The following is a 14,670-nucleotide window of genomic DNA, read 5'->3' as shown; positions in this document are numbered from 1 at the left end:
TCTGTGTTAATATTACAATTTCATTAAGTATTGTATTTCCTTGTTAAATGCTATCTTATGGACTAATCATTTATACTCAATATGGAAAAAAGTGGAAAAGCTTAAAAAGTGTACACTGGCACTAAACTGTTTTATCACTTTTATATTTAATTATAAATTAATGTTTAAAAACTGAGTTATTTTTGCTATGTTATCTGATATGCCAGGGAAAAATAGATTATTATTCTTCAGGGTAACTAAAAGAGGTATCACTATTCCCAAAAAAGGGGGACGGGGAAGCTTTGTTTCGTACAGATAAATCTTAGACCTAAATAGATAAAAGGAAAATGTCCTAAAAAATACACCCATCTATGAATAAATTTCTGTAGACTGTTCCCACAGTTAATCAACAGGGACACATTTAAGAATATTACAAGCATATACCAATATACTTATATTTGTCGAAGTTAAGATTCAAATTCGCTACAGCATAGCAACACATCCAATGTATGCCACACTGACTCAAAAATTCCCACTGAATATAACAAAATAAAAATCTGTGAATAAATATAAGGCATTCTAAAATAAAATCTGCAGGAAACCAACAAGAGTCCAACAAAGATTTCTATGATCTCAATTTTACTTCATAGATTGTTCATATAGTCTTCAAAATAGATTTAGTTGTAGTGCCACACATTGACAATAGTTAACTGCTTACCAAAATACCTTTTTCCTGGTAGCTAAACATTATCACTTAAAAAAAAAAAAAAAAAAAAGTTAAGTGCTTAAGGGAATAAGAATGCAGCAGAAAATTACAGGAGCCCACATATCCTTTTTCTTAAATTTAATTTGTCATATATAAGGTTTTTATATACAATCAGTGTGCATTGTAACAGTTTATATTAAAAGTCAATCAAGTTTATCTAAAATGTTACCTGGCTGCATAGCACATTTGACATTATTGCCCACATGAAAAGGGAAAACAAATGGATTTACAATAACTTTTGGCCATTTTGGATTCTGAAAAGTGTTCATACACCTACCCTTTTAAACCAAATGCATCTGAAAAAAATGTTTCCAGAGCATGCAGTTTAGATTTTACATATTATCTCACCATTTTGTTACTACAAACACAATATTACTACAAAAGAAAAAAAAAAAAAAAGAAATAACATGTATCTAATAAAATAGTCAATATAAAAAGAGGACTAATGGAATTAAGTGGCCCCTTTCCCCATTTTTTACATTCTAAACAATGATTCCATCAGACAAATCATTAAAAAGTGTTATTACACTGATATTTTCAAATGATAAGAAGGCCTGAGTTGGTAGGGAAAGGAACAGTCAAAAAAAGCCTGAGAAGGGAAAGGAAGTAAGGAAAGCTCATTTTAATCCATTTACAATAATTTACAGCCATTTGTGTGTATGTGTGTGTGTAAAAAGGCATAATAATAGATCACAAACAGGAAATTCCTGGCTATTTTACAGATATAAGTACAGAATTTAAATATTCAAGCTTGTGATGAAAAGCGGCAGGTGGTCGCAGTGTACAATGTAAACAAGTAGCTTTGGAAAGTGAACAAAGTCCTTGAGTGTTTTTTCTTTATTAAGAAAAGAACTCTCTTTCATTCCTTCCTGAAACATGATCACAGGTCAGAGTAAAGTTCATATACAAACATAATTTAAATGGAGGTCAGTCTAAAATCACTGACTTAAAAACAGTTTTATCCAGCCTATATGGAAGGGCAGTGTTGAGGTCCCTGTAATAGTAAACATTTTCCATTTCTTTAAAAAAGAAAAAAAAAGTACTACAGTATTTGTAGTACAGTGCAGCATAATCCTTAAATATAAAAATATTTTCTCTTCTGTTGGGATAATAGACCTTGTATCCTGGAAAGAAGTAACAATACTGCTACTGATAGAAGATCTGTTTATATCTTTCAAGTCATGTAAGGCAATTACTGTGTTGGTTTATGATATATGGCTAAAAGAAAAGTCCAGAAAGACAAAGTATCAGTTTTTGTTATGTTTTCCGACTACTCCAGGTATGCTCGGGTGTACTTTTGTGTTCAACTGAGTGTTCAAATGGAGATCTGGAGCCATAAGAAGATCTCTGATCTAAAGGTGATCTGGGGCCACTACTGGAAGCTCTGTGGTCCATTTGCCAATCTGAATGATACCTATAATCCCTGGAAGATTTATGGTGTGTATATTCAGAACTTGCCCGATGGTCTGAATGTAACCGATGATCTGAATGAGAACGATGATCAGAATGAGATCTATCCTTTAAACTTCCTTCCAAATTTGACCTGTGATCTCTACTCCTGTGATCATCCAGTTTTCTGTGTTTCTCTCTATCACTGTAATACCTAATAAAAGATAAATGAGGGATTAAATTAATAATGTGAATTTAAAATTTCCAAATAAAATAATTAAAAAATAAAACAGAAAAATACTTTAAGGCATCTTCTTAATTGGATATAAGCTCTGTGTTTCATTACAAAAACTTCCTAAATGAGCTTCAGTCATTGGATCTATCTCTGCATGCCTTGCTAGAAGAATGATTCAATTCACAAAACTGAAGTGAATCATACAGAATACCTCAGACAGCAGCTTATTTTATATGCCCATTTTATTTTTTAGTTAAAGCATAACTTATACTTATCACATTAGCTTCAGGTGTACAACATAAAGAGATTTGAAATTATACACAATATGGAATGCTCACCATGGTTCAGTGTAGTTACAATCTGTCACCATACAAAGTAATTACAATATTGACTATTCCCAAGCTGTACTTTATATCCCGATATAAGCTTATATTTACATAAATTCATAAATTTATATAATTATATATTATATAATTATCTGAATTTATTTAAATTATATAAATTATTTATATAAATAATATAAATATATAAATTACTGATATATTATAATTATCTGAATTTATATAAATTTATAACTGCAAGTCTGTACCTATTAGTCCCCTTTACTTAATTCACCTATCCCCCCAACGCCCCCCCTCCCTTCTGGCAATCATTGCTTTATTCTCTGTATTGATGAGTTTTGTTTGTTTTCTGTTGGTTTTTTTTTTTTTTTTTAAGAATCCAGACACAAGTGAAATCACATGGTATTTGTCTTTCTCTGTCTGAATTATTTCATTTAGTTCAAATGCCCATTTTTCAACTGGCTGCTACTATCCTATGCAAAAGTTATACTAATGCATCTAAGTTATCTGGAAGTCGAGATTAAGATAATGATACAGAATACACTTGAAATCAGAGCCTTTTATGAACTTTTAACCAGAAAAAAAATAAAGACCTCTAAAATGCAGTCTGTGAACTAATTTGTCAGAAGAGAATTTTCATTAGTTGGGGAAAAGTTGTTGTTATAAACAACATAAAATTATGTTCCATAAACCTATGAAATTATAAAAATTTACTACAACATGTAAACAGATCCTTTTGTTTTGTGTGCTTTTTCTAATTCTAAGAGCAATTCCAGAATTGCTGTATTTATGACAGTGCTTCTATGACAGAAGAAATTATTGCAGTGAGCCTAACTAAAATGAAAAGAAAATCTACTAATTTCTCTATTTCTGATCTTTACTTATTCTTCTGTTTTATCTTTTGCTCTTCATAATTACAATTAACTGATGAAAGTATTCCTTTATCAAATAATGTATTTTGTGATTATATAAGGTTTTTTACTACTTAGTTTTCAAATAACAACAATAAACAGAGAAAACTTCTGATTTCAAGACTTCCCAGATTGTTGTGATTAAATACAAACTCAGTAAAGTGTTTTCAGATCAGTTAATTTTTCCCATTTTTTAATGGAATACAAAATTCCCCCCATCAAATTTCAGTCATATTCCACTGAGCTTTTATTTTAGTCTATTATTGTATTTTGAAGAGTATTTGAGCCAATAATCTCCTAAAATCAACCAATAAAAATGAATCCTATGATTTATTATAGCACTCTGATCTTAAATTAAGAATTAAAAAAAAATTTATAGAAATTCAGTTCTCAATATTAAAAAAGGACTATGTATCAATTTTTTTATTTGTAAACAAACACCTTTATTTCACTTATGATTTGTAATGATTACCTGAATACTGAACTGACTGATACAAAGTCGAGTATTGCAAACTTAAAAAAAAAAAAAAAAAGATATGAATAAGCAAAATTTTAAAACTAATTGTCCAGTTTACCTGCTTTCTTGCTTGTAATGATCCCAGTCACGATGATCTTTACCATTACTAAAAGAAGAATAAGGTCTTTTCCTAGAGTCACTCTTTTTATAAGAATCTCCCTGATGTCGGTCTTTATGATGATCATGATACTGAGATAAATGTCTATCAGATGAATAACTGTCCCTGCTGCTATCATCGTGATTTGTATTCTCTTTTAATCTTTCCACATCTGTTAGATAAAAGAGTACAGCTTTGGTTAATGACGTGTAAAAACAAACAAAGAGAAAACAGACAAAAAAAAACCCATGGTACAAAAGTAACTTTGCTGCTAGATTATAAGAATACCTAATTCAACTCCAGAAAAAAAAATCAGTTCTTCAACAGTTAAATACTTCAGAAATGGTCTCTTTTTTATTTTTTTTTTTTGTATTTTTGTATTTTTAAAAATACATTCACTTTAACAATTATTCTGTAAGTTCTAGAAACTGACAAGAGGTTGATTTATGGGAAGATTAATAAGCTAAAAGGATTACTGTTTAAGATAACAAGATTTGATAGAAAAATGTGGGTATTGCATAAAACAAACCTGAAAGAGGAAAACAATTTTTAAATTTAGTCTCTAAAACAATTAGTAACACTTACCTGGATTTCTAATCACTTGAGCATTCAAGTTGCTGTTCTGGTCATTATTTTGCTAAAATAAATGCAGATACGTAAGAATCTTTAAAGTGGCTTCAAATACCCTTACAAAATTGGAAAAAGAAAAAAAAATAACCACCCTAAAAAGAAAATCCTGATGTTGAAAGAAGTCCTCATATATTAGAATATATAAATGTATCACTTCCAGATACCTTTTTTAAAAACAGACTATCTGTCCCATGACTTTCTTTAAAATGAAAACATTTTATTTAAAATTGAAAGAATTTTAGACTTACAGAAAAGCTGCAAAAAAAGTACCTAGAGTTCCCATATGCCTTTTACCCAGCTTCTCCTAATGTTAGTATCTTACAAAAGAGCACAGCATAGTCAAAACTGAGTAATTAACATTGGGACAATACTATGTACTGAACTAGAAACTTTATTCAAGTTTTACATTTTTCCAGTAAAATCTTTTTTCTGCTCCAAGACCCAATATGGTATTCATATGAAAAATGAGTTTTCAAGTGTTATCTTAATTTCCTCCAATCTCAGACAGCTTTTTAGTTTTTTTGTCTTCGATGACCTTGACACTTCTGTAGAGTACTAGACAGTTATTCTATAGAACATCCTTCAGTTGGGGTTTGTCTGATATTTTTCTCATGATCAAACTAAGGTATGCATTTTTGCTAAGAATTCCACAAAAGTGATGTACCTTTCTTAGTGCATGTACTGAGGGTTTATGCTATTAACCCTGATCAAATGTTTAAGGTGGTTTTTAAACACTTTGGAGGAGATACCCTTGGACTATGCCAATATCTTCTTTTCATGACCACTTATTTTAGCTTCCTTCAGAAGATCCTACCTGTAACAGCTTTTATTGTGCTCTAACACTGATTTTGCATTTCCTTCATTCCTTCTACATTTATTAACTAAATTCTTCTATATGGAAGAATGTCTCAGTTTTAATAACATAAACTAATGGAAAAAATATGATGCATTAATTTACCTGAGATTCCTGCCGTTTTTTAATAGCATGTTTGTATAATTTATGTAATTTTCTTGCATCAAACTCCGTAAACTTAGATACAAAAATCCACAGGTTTCTAGAAGAAGAACAGGTAAGTCAGTCTGGTGGAAAAAATTAAGCCTTTTCATGGAACCCCTAACTTCTAGACAGAAACACACATACACACATACTTGGCCTTCTATGGAAAAAAGCCTAAGGACATTATTTCTAGTATTTTTAAAAACTTTATATGGTTCAGACTCCAATCTTTTTAAGTAATCTCTACATCCAACACCAAACTCACAGCCCTAAGATCAAGAGTTCCATGTTCCAAAGACAGCCAGGCTGGTGCTCCCATATGAATAAGACTCCAAATGAAATTAAACATTAAGTTTTACTTCTCTTCCAAATCCTTTCATTTTATAATCTTTTAGAATGAAAAGTAGTAATCCATCCTCTTTTGAAACCAAAAAGTTATAAACTTACAAATCAGGAAGGGACTCATATCATGGTTCCTATTACTATAAAAGAAATAACCTATGTTAGTAGTCTGACTAAAGATACCATCAGATAGTGTAGATTAAGCTTGTTTAAGAAGGGTCCTAAAGAATGTGTTATAGAGGGGTGCCTGGGTGGCTCAATGGGTTAAAGCTTTTGCCTTTGGCTCAGGTCATAATCTCAGAGCTCTTGGATCAAGCCCCTTATCGGGCTCTCTGCTCGGGAGGGAGCCTCCTTCCCCCTCTCTGCCTACTTGGGATCTCTGTCTATCAAATAAATCAATAAAATGTAAAAAAAAAAAAAAAAAAAAAAAAAGAATGTGCTAAAGAGCAACTGTAGGGGACCCATTAACAGAGAAACTTTAAATTTGGATCTTGAATATAAAAAGATAATGTGGCTATATTCCCATTTAAGCCTAATAAATATATATAATTGAACTTTACTGTATCCCTGTTCTATAGTTCTGTGGTTTGGAAGTCATCATGTGAGTTCAAAGAGCTTGAGATGTATAGAATTCTGTTTTATGGTATTTTTTTAAGGAAAGCATTAAAACTCTAGTATATATATTCCAGCTATAAATAAAAGATTAAGCCAAACATATAACATAGTACTTTATGATTATTTCCTCTCCTTCCTCAAAGTATCTTTTTTTTTTTTTCCAGATTTATTTATTTCAGACAGAGAAGAGAACGGGAACAGGGAAAGGGGTAGACGGAGAGTTCTTGATCTCAGAACCCTGAGATCACAACGTGAACCAAAATCCAGAATCAGATTCTTAATGGACAGAGCCACTCAGGTGCCCCTCCTCATAATATATCGTATCATTCAGTTGAAAAATATACAGTGCCTTATATATAGTTTATAAAGGGTTTCAAGTACAGATGATGTTATTTTACAGATGATTACTAGTAATCTGATAGGATTAATAAACTGATAGGACTGGGTTGTGGTCATTTTGGAGTATTCCTAACTTGTCTAGTAGCTTGGCTTAACACTGATCTGGATCTGGTAGTCATTAAGTGATTTGTATATTATAGCAGCTCAGATTTCCAAATTTTAAGATCAATTGTGTTGCTGCTGCTTCTAAAATAAAGGGGAAAGTAAAAGTCAGCATTTTACATTGCTTGATAAAATTAATTTTTACAAGGCTGTATACTTACACCTAGCAGATGAACTGCTAAATTTATATTAACAATAAATTTATTTATTTGGTACTGCAAAATTCTAAAGTTATTACTAAGAAATATTTGGCGAACTGTAGAAATTTCTAAAAATAAAATGCAGTCTGAATTTTAATGGAAGTTTCCATTACCTTTTTTTTTTTTTTTTAAAGATTTTAATTATTTGAGACAGAGAGAGAACACACATGAACACAGGCAACAGGCAGGTAGGGGCACAGGGAAAGGGACAAGCAGACTCCCCACTGCACATGGAGCCCAATGCGGGGCTCAATCTCAGGATTTTGGGATCATGACCTGAGCTGAAGTCTGGGGCTTAATTGACTGTGCCACCCAGCCAACCCTTCACTATTTTGTGTTTAAAGGAAGAGGTGCCACCTGTGGCTTATCATGATGTATAATTAAGCAATCATTCACAAATACAAAGTTTTAAAGTTAAAGGGAAAAAATGAAAACAATCGCCCTCAGGCTACCTCTTTAAACATTATTTTGTTACCTAAACTTAAGAATAAGAAACTGAAATAATAAGACACAAATAGATGGTTACATAATTACAAATTTCATGTTTCCTGAAAAGCACATCACTTACTTTCTCCACTGCTTGATTTGTTCAGGATTTGCATACTCTTTCAGACATTCTGTGATATGGTCTCCAATTTTTATTAAACACTGTCTAGTATGCTCCAATTGTTCTCTTTCTGAAAGGCCTTTTTCAGGCCTATCAAGTTGTTTCAAAGCTGCTTTGACAGGCCTCATCCTTTCTTTACACTTTAAATATGGGAAAATAAGAACACGTATTAAAAATAAGAATTCAACAAAGATCTATTTTCTTCAATACATCTATAGGAGTAAATATAACACTATTTGATGCTAAAATAAGCATTAAAGCTTGCATCGCAGCTCTTAAATATCAGGGTTTTTTCTCTCAGATTTTCTTCAGAAAGTAAGGTTTTCCCACTATCATTTAAATTCAATCTTTATGTATGTTAAAGCTTTGGGTTTACTTACCTTCTATAAAAATGGTTACTTTATACCTTGTAACACATTATTAAGCAGTCTTAAACACAGAATGTTAAAAAATAATGTATCTCAAAACACAACTTAGTATCTTAGATTCACTCTAATATAGAATAAAATAAAAAATAAGGATCTTCATAAAATAAAAATGCTGGTAAAGCTATTAAAATCAATGTAGCTATTAGTATAAACTGTCTATGCTTCTAAACCTTTGGGACAAAAGAAAGTAGCTAAAGAATTTTGCTCTTATATTTTGGCTGGTCAGGGAACTGGGAATGCTTGATAGGAACCAACCTTTTCCAATGCCTACATATCACTGGCATGCAAATAAAAGGATGATATATCAAAAACTGTATTATTTAGTTAAAAGTCCAACATGTGCAATAAAAGCTATAACCTTAAGCCAAAACTAAAATAAGAGTATTATTAAAAAATCAAACTATACAAATTTTATTTATGCATACAAATGCAAAACAAATGAAAATGAATAATGATATCCTCAAGAAGCAAAGCTGGGTTAGTTCCCAGAATTTTAAGGATGGATCAACTACAGAAAATATATTTAGCTGAACCAACATCATTTAAAGAAGAAATCCTCATATCACTGCCATGGAAGGGCCAGTCTTATTAAGTATCTATATATGTATGGAATCGTTTCTGAGTATTTTATTCTGTTTTATTGACTTATTTATCCAAATCGCTTGGAAGTTATCCATCTTCTGTCAGGAATAATTTAAATAATATTAGAATTACATGCTTTTTAGTTAAAATCAGAATTCTGCCAGGCCTGTTGTCTTTTTTTTATTAAGGGAAAATCTTTTCCTTTCTAATTTCCAGCATTACTCCTCTCTGTTCTCCACATTTCCTGCTTCTTGCTCGATTTTGGTAGTTTATATTCTGCTAGAAAATGATTCATTCAACATATGTAATCTGAGTGCAAACCATGTTCTAAGCATTATCCCAGACCCAGGAAATAGAGCAATAAATAAAAGAGATCTTGCTTTTGTGGAATCTGTACTCTAGTAGGAGAAAACAGCCAAAAAATAAACAAGATGCAGTGTGTTGGATGGTGACAAAGAAAAATAAAGCAAGAAAAGTAGAGGAATTTCTACTTCAAGTAAGACTTCAGAGAAGAGTGATGTTTGAGCATATATCTAAAGAAAATGACAGAGTAAGCGATTTTGAGCAGAGGGAAGAACAAGTACATATGTTCTAAAAATTGAAAGTTCAAAGGAATAGTATAAATGCCAGTATGGCCGGAACCTAGAAGTAGCAAGAGATGATGGGAATAATAAACCAGATGCAGTATCTTTTAGCCTATTATGAATCTTTCATCCTGAGTGAGGGAAAGCCACTCTCTGAAGGATTTGAAGCAAAAAAATAAGCAGGGGTGACTTTACCCTCTCTTTAACAGTCATTATCACTCTGGCTGCTGTGTGTGGAGTACGCGCTGAGGAATGAAAAGGGTATAAGCAAAAGATGAGTGGGAGCAGTGAAAAATAGCTAAGAAGCTTTTGAAATAATTGAAGGCAGAGATGGATATAGCTTGAAGTAGTATGGAAGAGCCAATATGATTTGCTCATTGACTGATAGCAGTAAAGAAAAAAAGAATTCCTGACCAAAATCTATGCTAAGGCCAAGGCCTGAAGCTGGGAATTGGAGCAATGATAACCAATATTTACAAAGCACTTGCTAGGTATTAGAAGCTATGTGTTGTGTAAAGTCACCTCATTTAATTCTGCTAGTAGACCTTTGCAACACTATTTATTTCATGGAAGAAACTGAAGCTTAGAGTGAAATGACATCCGTCAAACCCAAGTCTGACCTCAAAGGCTGTACTCTTTCTTAACTGTTAAATTGCATAGGATATTTAGGAGACAAATCAATAAGACACAAAGAAAATCAAGAGGTGTCAAATTAAGCAAAGATGTAAAGGAAAATGAGGATCAAGAAAAGACCACTGAATTTAATAATCAGAGCTAGTTCCAAATAAAATTTATATAGCAGTAAAATCCTAATCATGTGAGCTCAGAAAGTCTGGCTACAGAGTCCACGTTGAAAACTATTCCATTCTTCTCTCCACAATACAAGCGATTTTAAGATCAATCATAAAAGTTGACGGAGAAGAAACTCGTGCATTGGGCACAACAGGAAGTTTTCCATTTCAGCAGTTATATGAACCAGTCAGAAGACTAAGGAGGAAATGTAGGCAAAGAAAGGTGGCAAGAGGTACTTAACTCAGTAATGAATAGGCAGAGTAAGGGCAGCAGTTCAAAAGCGTTCAGTCTTCACTTCAGAAAAGCAAAAGCACACCACCACCTCCCTATTTCCACCCAGTAGAGAGGCTTTTTATTTTATTTTTTATTTTTAAAAGATTTTATTTATTTATTTGTCAGAGAGAGAGAGCACAAGCAGGCAGAGTGGTAGGCAGAGGCAGAGAGAGAAGCAGGCTCCCTGCTGAGCAAGGAGCTCGATGCGGGACTCAATCCCAGGACCCTGGGATCATGACCTGAGCAAAGGCAGTGACTCAACCGACTGAGCCAGCCAGGCGTCCCTAGAGAGGCTTTTTAAAAAAAAAAAAAGTCAACAGAAAATGGAGAGAGGCTAGATTAAGAACCAGGTCACAAATAGAAAGGTTAACCTTAGGGGCGCCTGGGTGGCTCAGAGGGTTAAAGCCTCTGCCTTCGGCTCGGGTCATGATCCCAGGGTCCTGGGATCGAGCCCCGCATCAGGCTCTCTGCTCAGCGGGAAGCCTGCTTCCTCCTCTCTCTCTCTCTGCCTGCCTCTCTGCCTACTTGTGATTTCTGTCTGTCAAATAAATAAATAAAATCTTAAAAAAAAAAAAAAAAAGAAAGGTTAACCTTAAAAAGATGCTGAGGGATCCCAGCATGTAAGAGATAAAAATGAAAAGTACAGAGATATGTTCAAATAAGTATGATGGAAAACAGGAATAAGAGTAGCTTATTCTGACTGTTTCCAACATTCTTAAGGATTGGAGGGATGTAAACAGCCAAAAGTAAGAAGGAGAAAAAAACTGAGGTAGGAACTACTATACTTAAAGAGCATGAAAAATATGGGCAAAATATGGGCATGCCATGGAATTAGCAGGAACGAATAAATAAATGGGTTCAATGATCAACATTCTCTAGTTAGGGTACAAAGTTGAAGACAATGGGAAAAGAAGGTAACCTGGGCATCTAAAACGGTGTAGGAGGTAAAACAAAAATGTGTTTTTAGAAGTGAAAATTTCCATCTTTCAAGTATAGCATTTGATTAATACTAGCAATAAAACTGACTTAAGATTATACCAAAACACAAAAAGATTCAGATTCTAGAGATCCTAAAGAGGAAGTATTCTTTTTTGTAAGATTTCATTTATCTTTTTAGAGAGAGAGAGAGGAGAGAGAGCACATGCAAGTGCGTAAGAGGGAGAGGCAGAGGGGGACTTTGATGAATATAAAAGCATGACAGCATGTAAACCCAGTATTTCTTAGCCAAGTTGTTAAAGTGGTCTATGAAACTGTACTAGTTCACAAGAAGGAATAGGCAGAAATTTTAGAAACGTTTCTATGAATTTGACAATGTAATTTTATGTCTACTGAATCTAGTAATACAATGGGGCTTACATTTTGCATTTTCCCCTTATTTTCACTTTTCTAATGAAATAATTTCACTAATTTTTTTTTTGTACTTTTTACGAATACTGTTCTATAAAAGATGGGGGAAAAAAAGCTAGTCCTATTCTATAGATAAGAAGCAATGTTACAAAGATAAAAGGTACAGGAACAGAGAAGTTTACAATTCTAAAGCTGAAGGGAAAAAAGTTTGCTCCAAGCATTCCCTAAATGCCTCTCCTTAAAGTTTTTATTATAGAGCTTTTCCAAGTTAATTCTAAATTTAAGAAAACTTTCAAAATTTAAATCTATTGCCTTTATCAATCAGAACTGTAGTACTACCCAATTCAAATACACTTCTAAATTAAAAGCTCCAGAAGATAAAATTGCCAATTAAAATACTGTATGAATTCTTACTAATAACCAGCAAGTCTACTACTTACAATGCTGAACGTCTTCTGATCTAGCTCTTCAGATTCTTCAGATATGGGAACTGGTTCACCACCTGCGGTGATATGAACTGGAGCATCTGACACTGAAGATTTCTTGGATCGTTCCTTGCTATCAGACTTGGATTCGCTCAACTAAAGAAAAAGAGAAAATAAAAACAAAAGTCCAACAAAAACAAAGGTAAAATGATTAACACTTCCACAAGACAATTACTGTCTTACTTTATTCTACAGTGATTTGTTCACATTCCACACTCTATTTTATCTTTCTGGGAAACCAAAAATGGATCCACTCTGTAAAGTTACCATAGAGGTAAAGCTTAAAAACAAACAAACAAAAAAAAAATTTTTCTCCTTTTCTAGATACCCATATGTATTTTTAAAGGACTTGGTTATTCACGCTAATTTGGGATGATAGGCAATTTATTTTCCTAAAATGTAAATATGCTGATTGTGTCACTTTCTAAGTTTATATTATGATTTGCATACCTTTTCTTCCTTTATGTCTTTTTCTTTCTGTATAGCTTCTTTTACTTTGTTTTCTCTTTTCTCTTTAAAATCTTTTTCCTTTATATCTTTCTTATCCTCTTTTTCTTTTAGCTCCCTTTTAAGTTCTCTTTTATTCTCTTTTTCTTTTGCTTCCCTCTTTTCTTCTGATTCCTTCTTTATAAAAACATCTGGCTCAGGTCTTTCTTCACTGTCTCTTTCTGTTTTAATTTTTTTATTTGGATGTTTCACAGAAGTGATCTCATCCTGAAAAGGGCAAGTATGGCCAATGTATTACTAACCAAATCTTGACAAAGACTAATTTCTTTTCTTTGCAAGACTATGGATTGCATGTACGTGGATTCAGAAAGAAATAACCCAGAATCCCGTTAATAATGATACATGCAATGTTCACCTTCCTATAAAAACTAAAGTAAACCAGTCCCATTCAAAATTCAAAATAAAATGAAAGGAAACAGAACCTCATTTAAACGGCAAATGTTTAAAAAGGAAGGACCTCTGCTCTATCCCTCTTAGTCATGGGTAGAATTCTATTTCATACATGAGACTATGTAATGAACTACAAATAAGGAACTTTAGTACCTTAAAGTAAAATTTCAGGTCTTAGTTCAAATTTTAAATATTAAGTATACTAAAGCATGCTATGTACCTTTCTAATATAAATATAAATATATTAGATATTATAAATATCCTTCTAAAACACATTCTTACCTTTTCATCATCTTCATCAGACTTCTCTGAAGGCAGGGGTGAAGAGTCACTCTTTATTTCTTCTTTCACTTTTATAGACTTCATTGCTTTATTCTTCTTAGCTCTTGCTTTTCTCCTCTTTGATCCTCCCTAAAAATAATTATTTTTATTCTAACCAAATCCACAGATTCAGTTAAAAAAAAAATTCTTGAATACTAAATCTAAAAAGCTAAAAGAATGGATATTCCAACCCAATCCTTAGTCTAATCACAATATGCTACACCAATCTTAGAAAATCAACAAAAGTGATATAACTTAATGAATCAAGTACATATTATGAATAACAGGAACTAATGACAATTAATTATTCCCTTAAAAAAGGATTAGAGAAAAGCAGAAGTTGAAAGAAACAGAAGAAAGGTTTTTCACCTTCCTAAATTACTATTATCTTAAACTAAATTTGATCCTATTAGAGATAGCATTACAAATATTTTTATTGGTACATAGGTAGTTACTGACATTGTGGTTATAATGCAAATGGTTAAAGGCTGTTAGTTTCTAATCACCTCCTCTTCAGTGTATTTTTCCTACTATTTTGGACCCCCTGCCCCTAATAAATAAGCTCAGTGTTCTTTATGCTGTACCTTTAGCTCTCCAATACGACCAAATAAAAGAGTAATAGAGGCCCGATCTCTTAAAAAGTACACTACTTGAAACAGCTTGCCCCCAGTACCTATCCAAACATTAGGGAAAAAAACCTGGATCCCACTTCTGAAAAAAGGACATAGCAGTTTTAACAGGAATGCAGAGAAAACTTAGGGCAAAATGTCATCAAATGCAATTAAAGTTATCAAATGACAGAAAAATACACTTATAAAGTCATATTAGCCTCAG

At 32.5% G+C, this 14,670-nt stretch overlaps 1 protein-coding gene across 3 annotated transcripts in view; it reads right to left on the bottom strand.

Annotated features, from left to right (window-relative positions):
• Positions 1-808: 808 nt before the first annotated feature.
• Positions 809-14,670, bottom strand: part of CHD1 (chromodomain helicase DNA binding protein 1) — a 72,309-nt gene continuing 58,447 nt past the window's right edge. For 2 of the 3 annotated variants that reach the window (XM_032335667.1, XM_032335668.1), the window contains 8 exons: positions 13,798-13,926; positions 13,069-13,332; positions 12,574-12,714; positions 8,089-8,267; positions 5,824-5,920; positions 4,821-4,872; positions 4,197-4,407; positions 809-2,348 (listed from right to left, as the gene is read on the bottom strand). In XM_032335667.1, coding sequence (XP_032191558.1) covers positions 2,003-2,348; positions 4,197-4,407; positions 4,821-4,872; positions 5,824-5,920; positions 8,089-8,267; positions 12,574-12,714; positions 13,069-13,332; positions 13,798-13,926 — 1,419 coding nt within the window. In that variant the 3' untranslated portion in view covers positions 809-2,002. The remainder of the gene's footprint in view (positions 2,349-4,196; positions 4,408-4,820; positions 4,873-5,823; positions 5,921-8,088; positions 8,268-12,573; positions 12,715-13,068; positions 13,333-13,797; positions 13,927-14,670) is intronic. The other variant, XM_032335669.1, reaches the window with a different exon arrangement.

The sequence above is a fragment of the Mustela erminea genome, chromosome 3 (genome assembly GCF_009829155.1).
Source record: "Mustela erminea isolate mMusErm1 chromosome 3, mMusErm1.Pri, whole genome shotgun sequence".
Taxonomy (NCBI): Eukaryota; Metazoa; Chordata; class Mammalia; order Carnivora; family Mustelidae; genus Mustela; species Mustela erminea.
The sequence above is the reverse complement of the archived record's forward strand: the minus strand, read 5'-3'. Positions and strand labels throughout refer to the sequence as shown.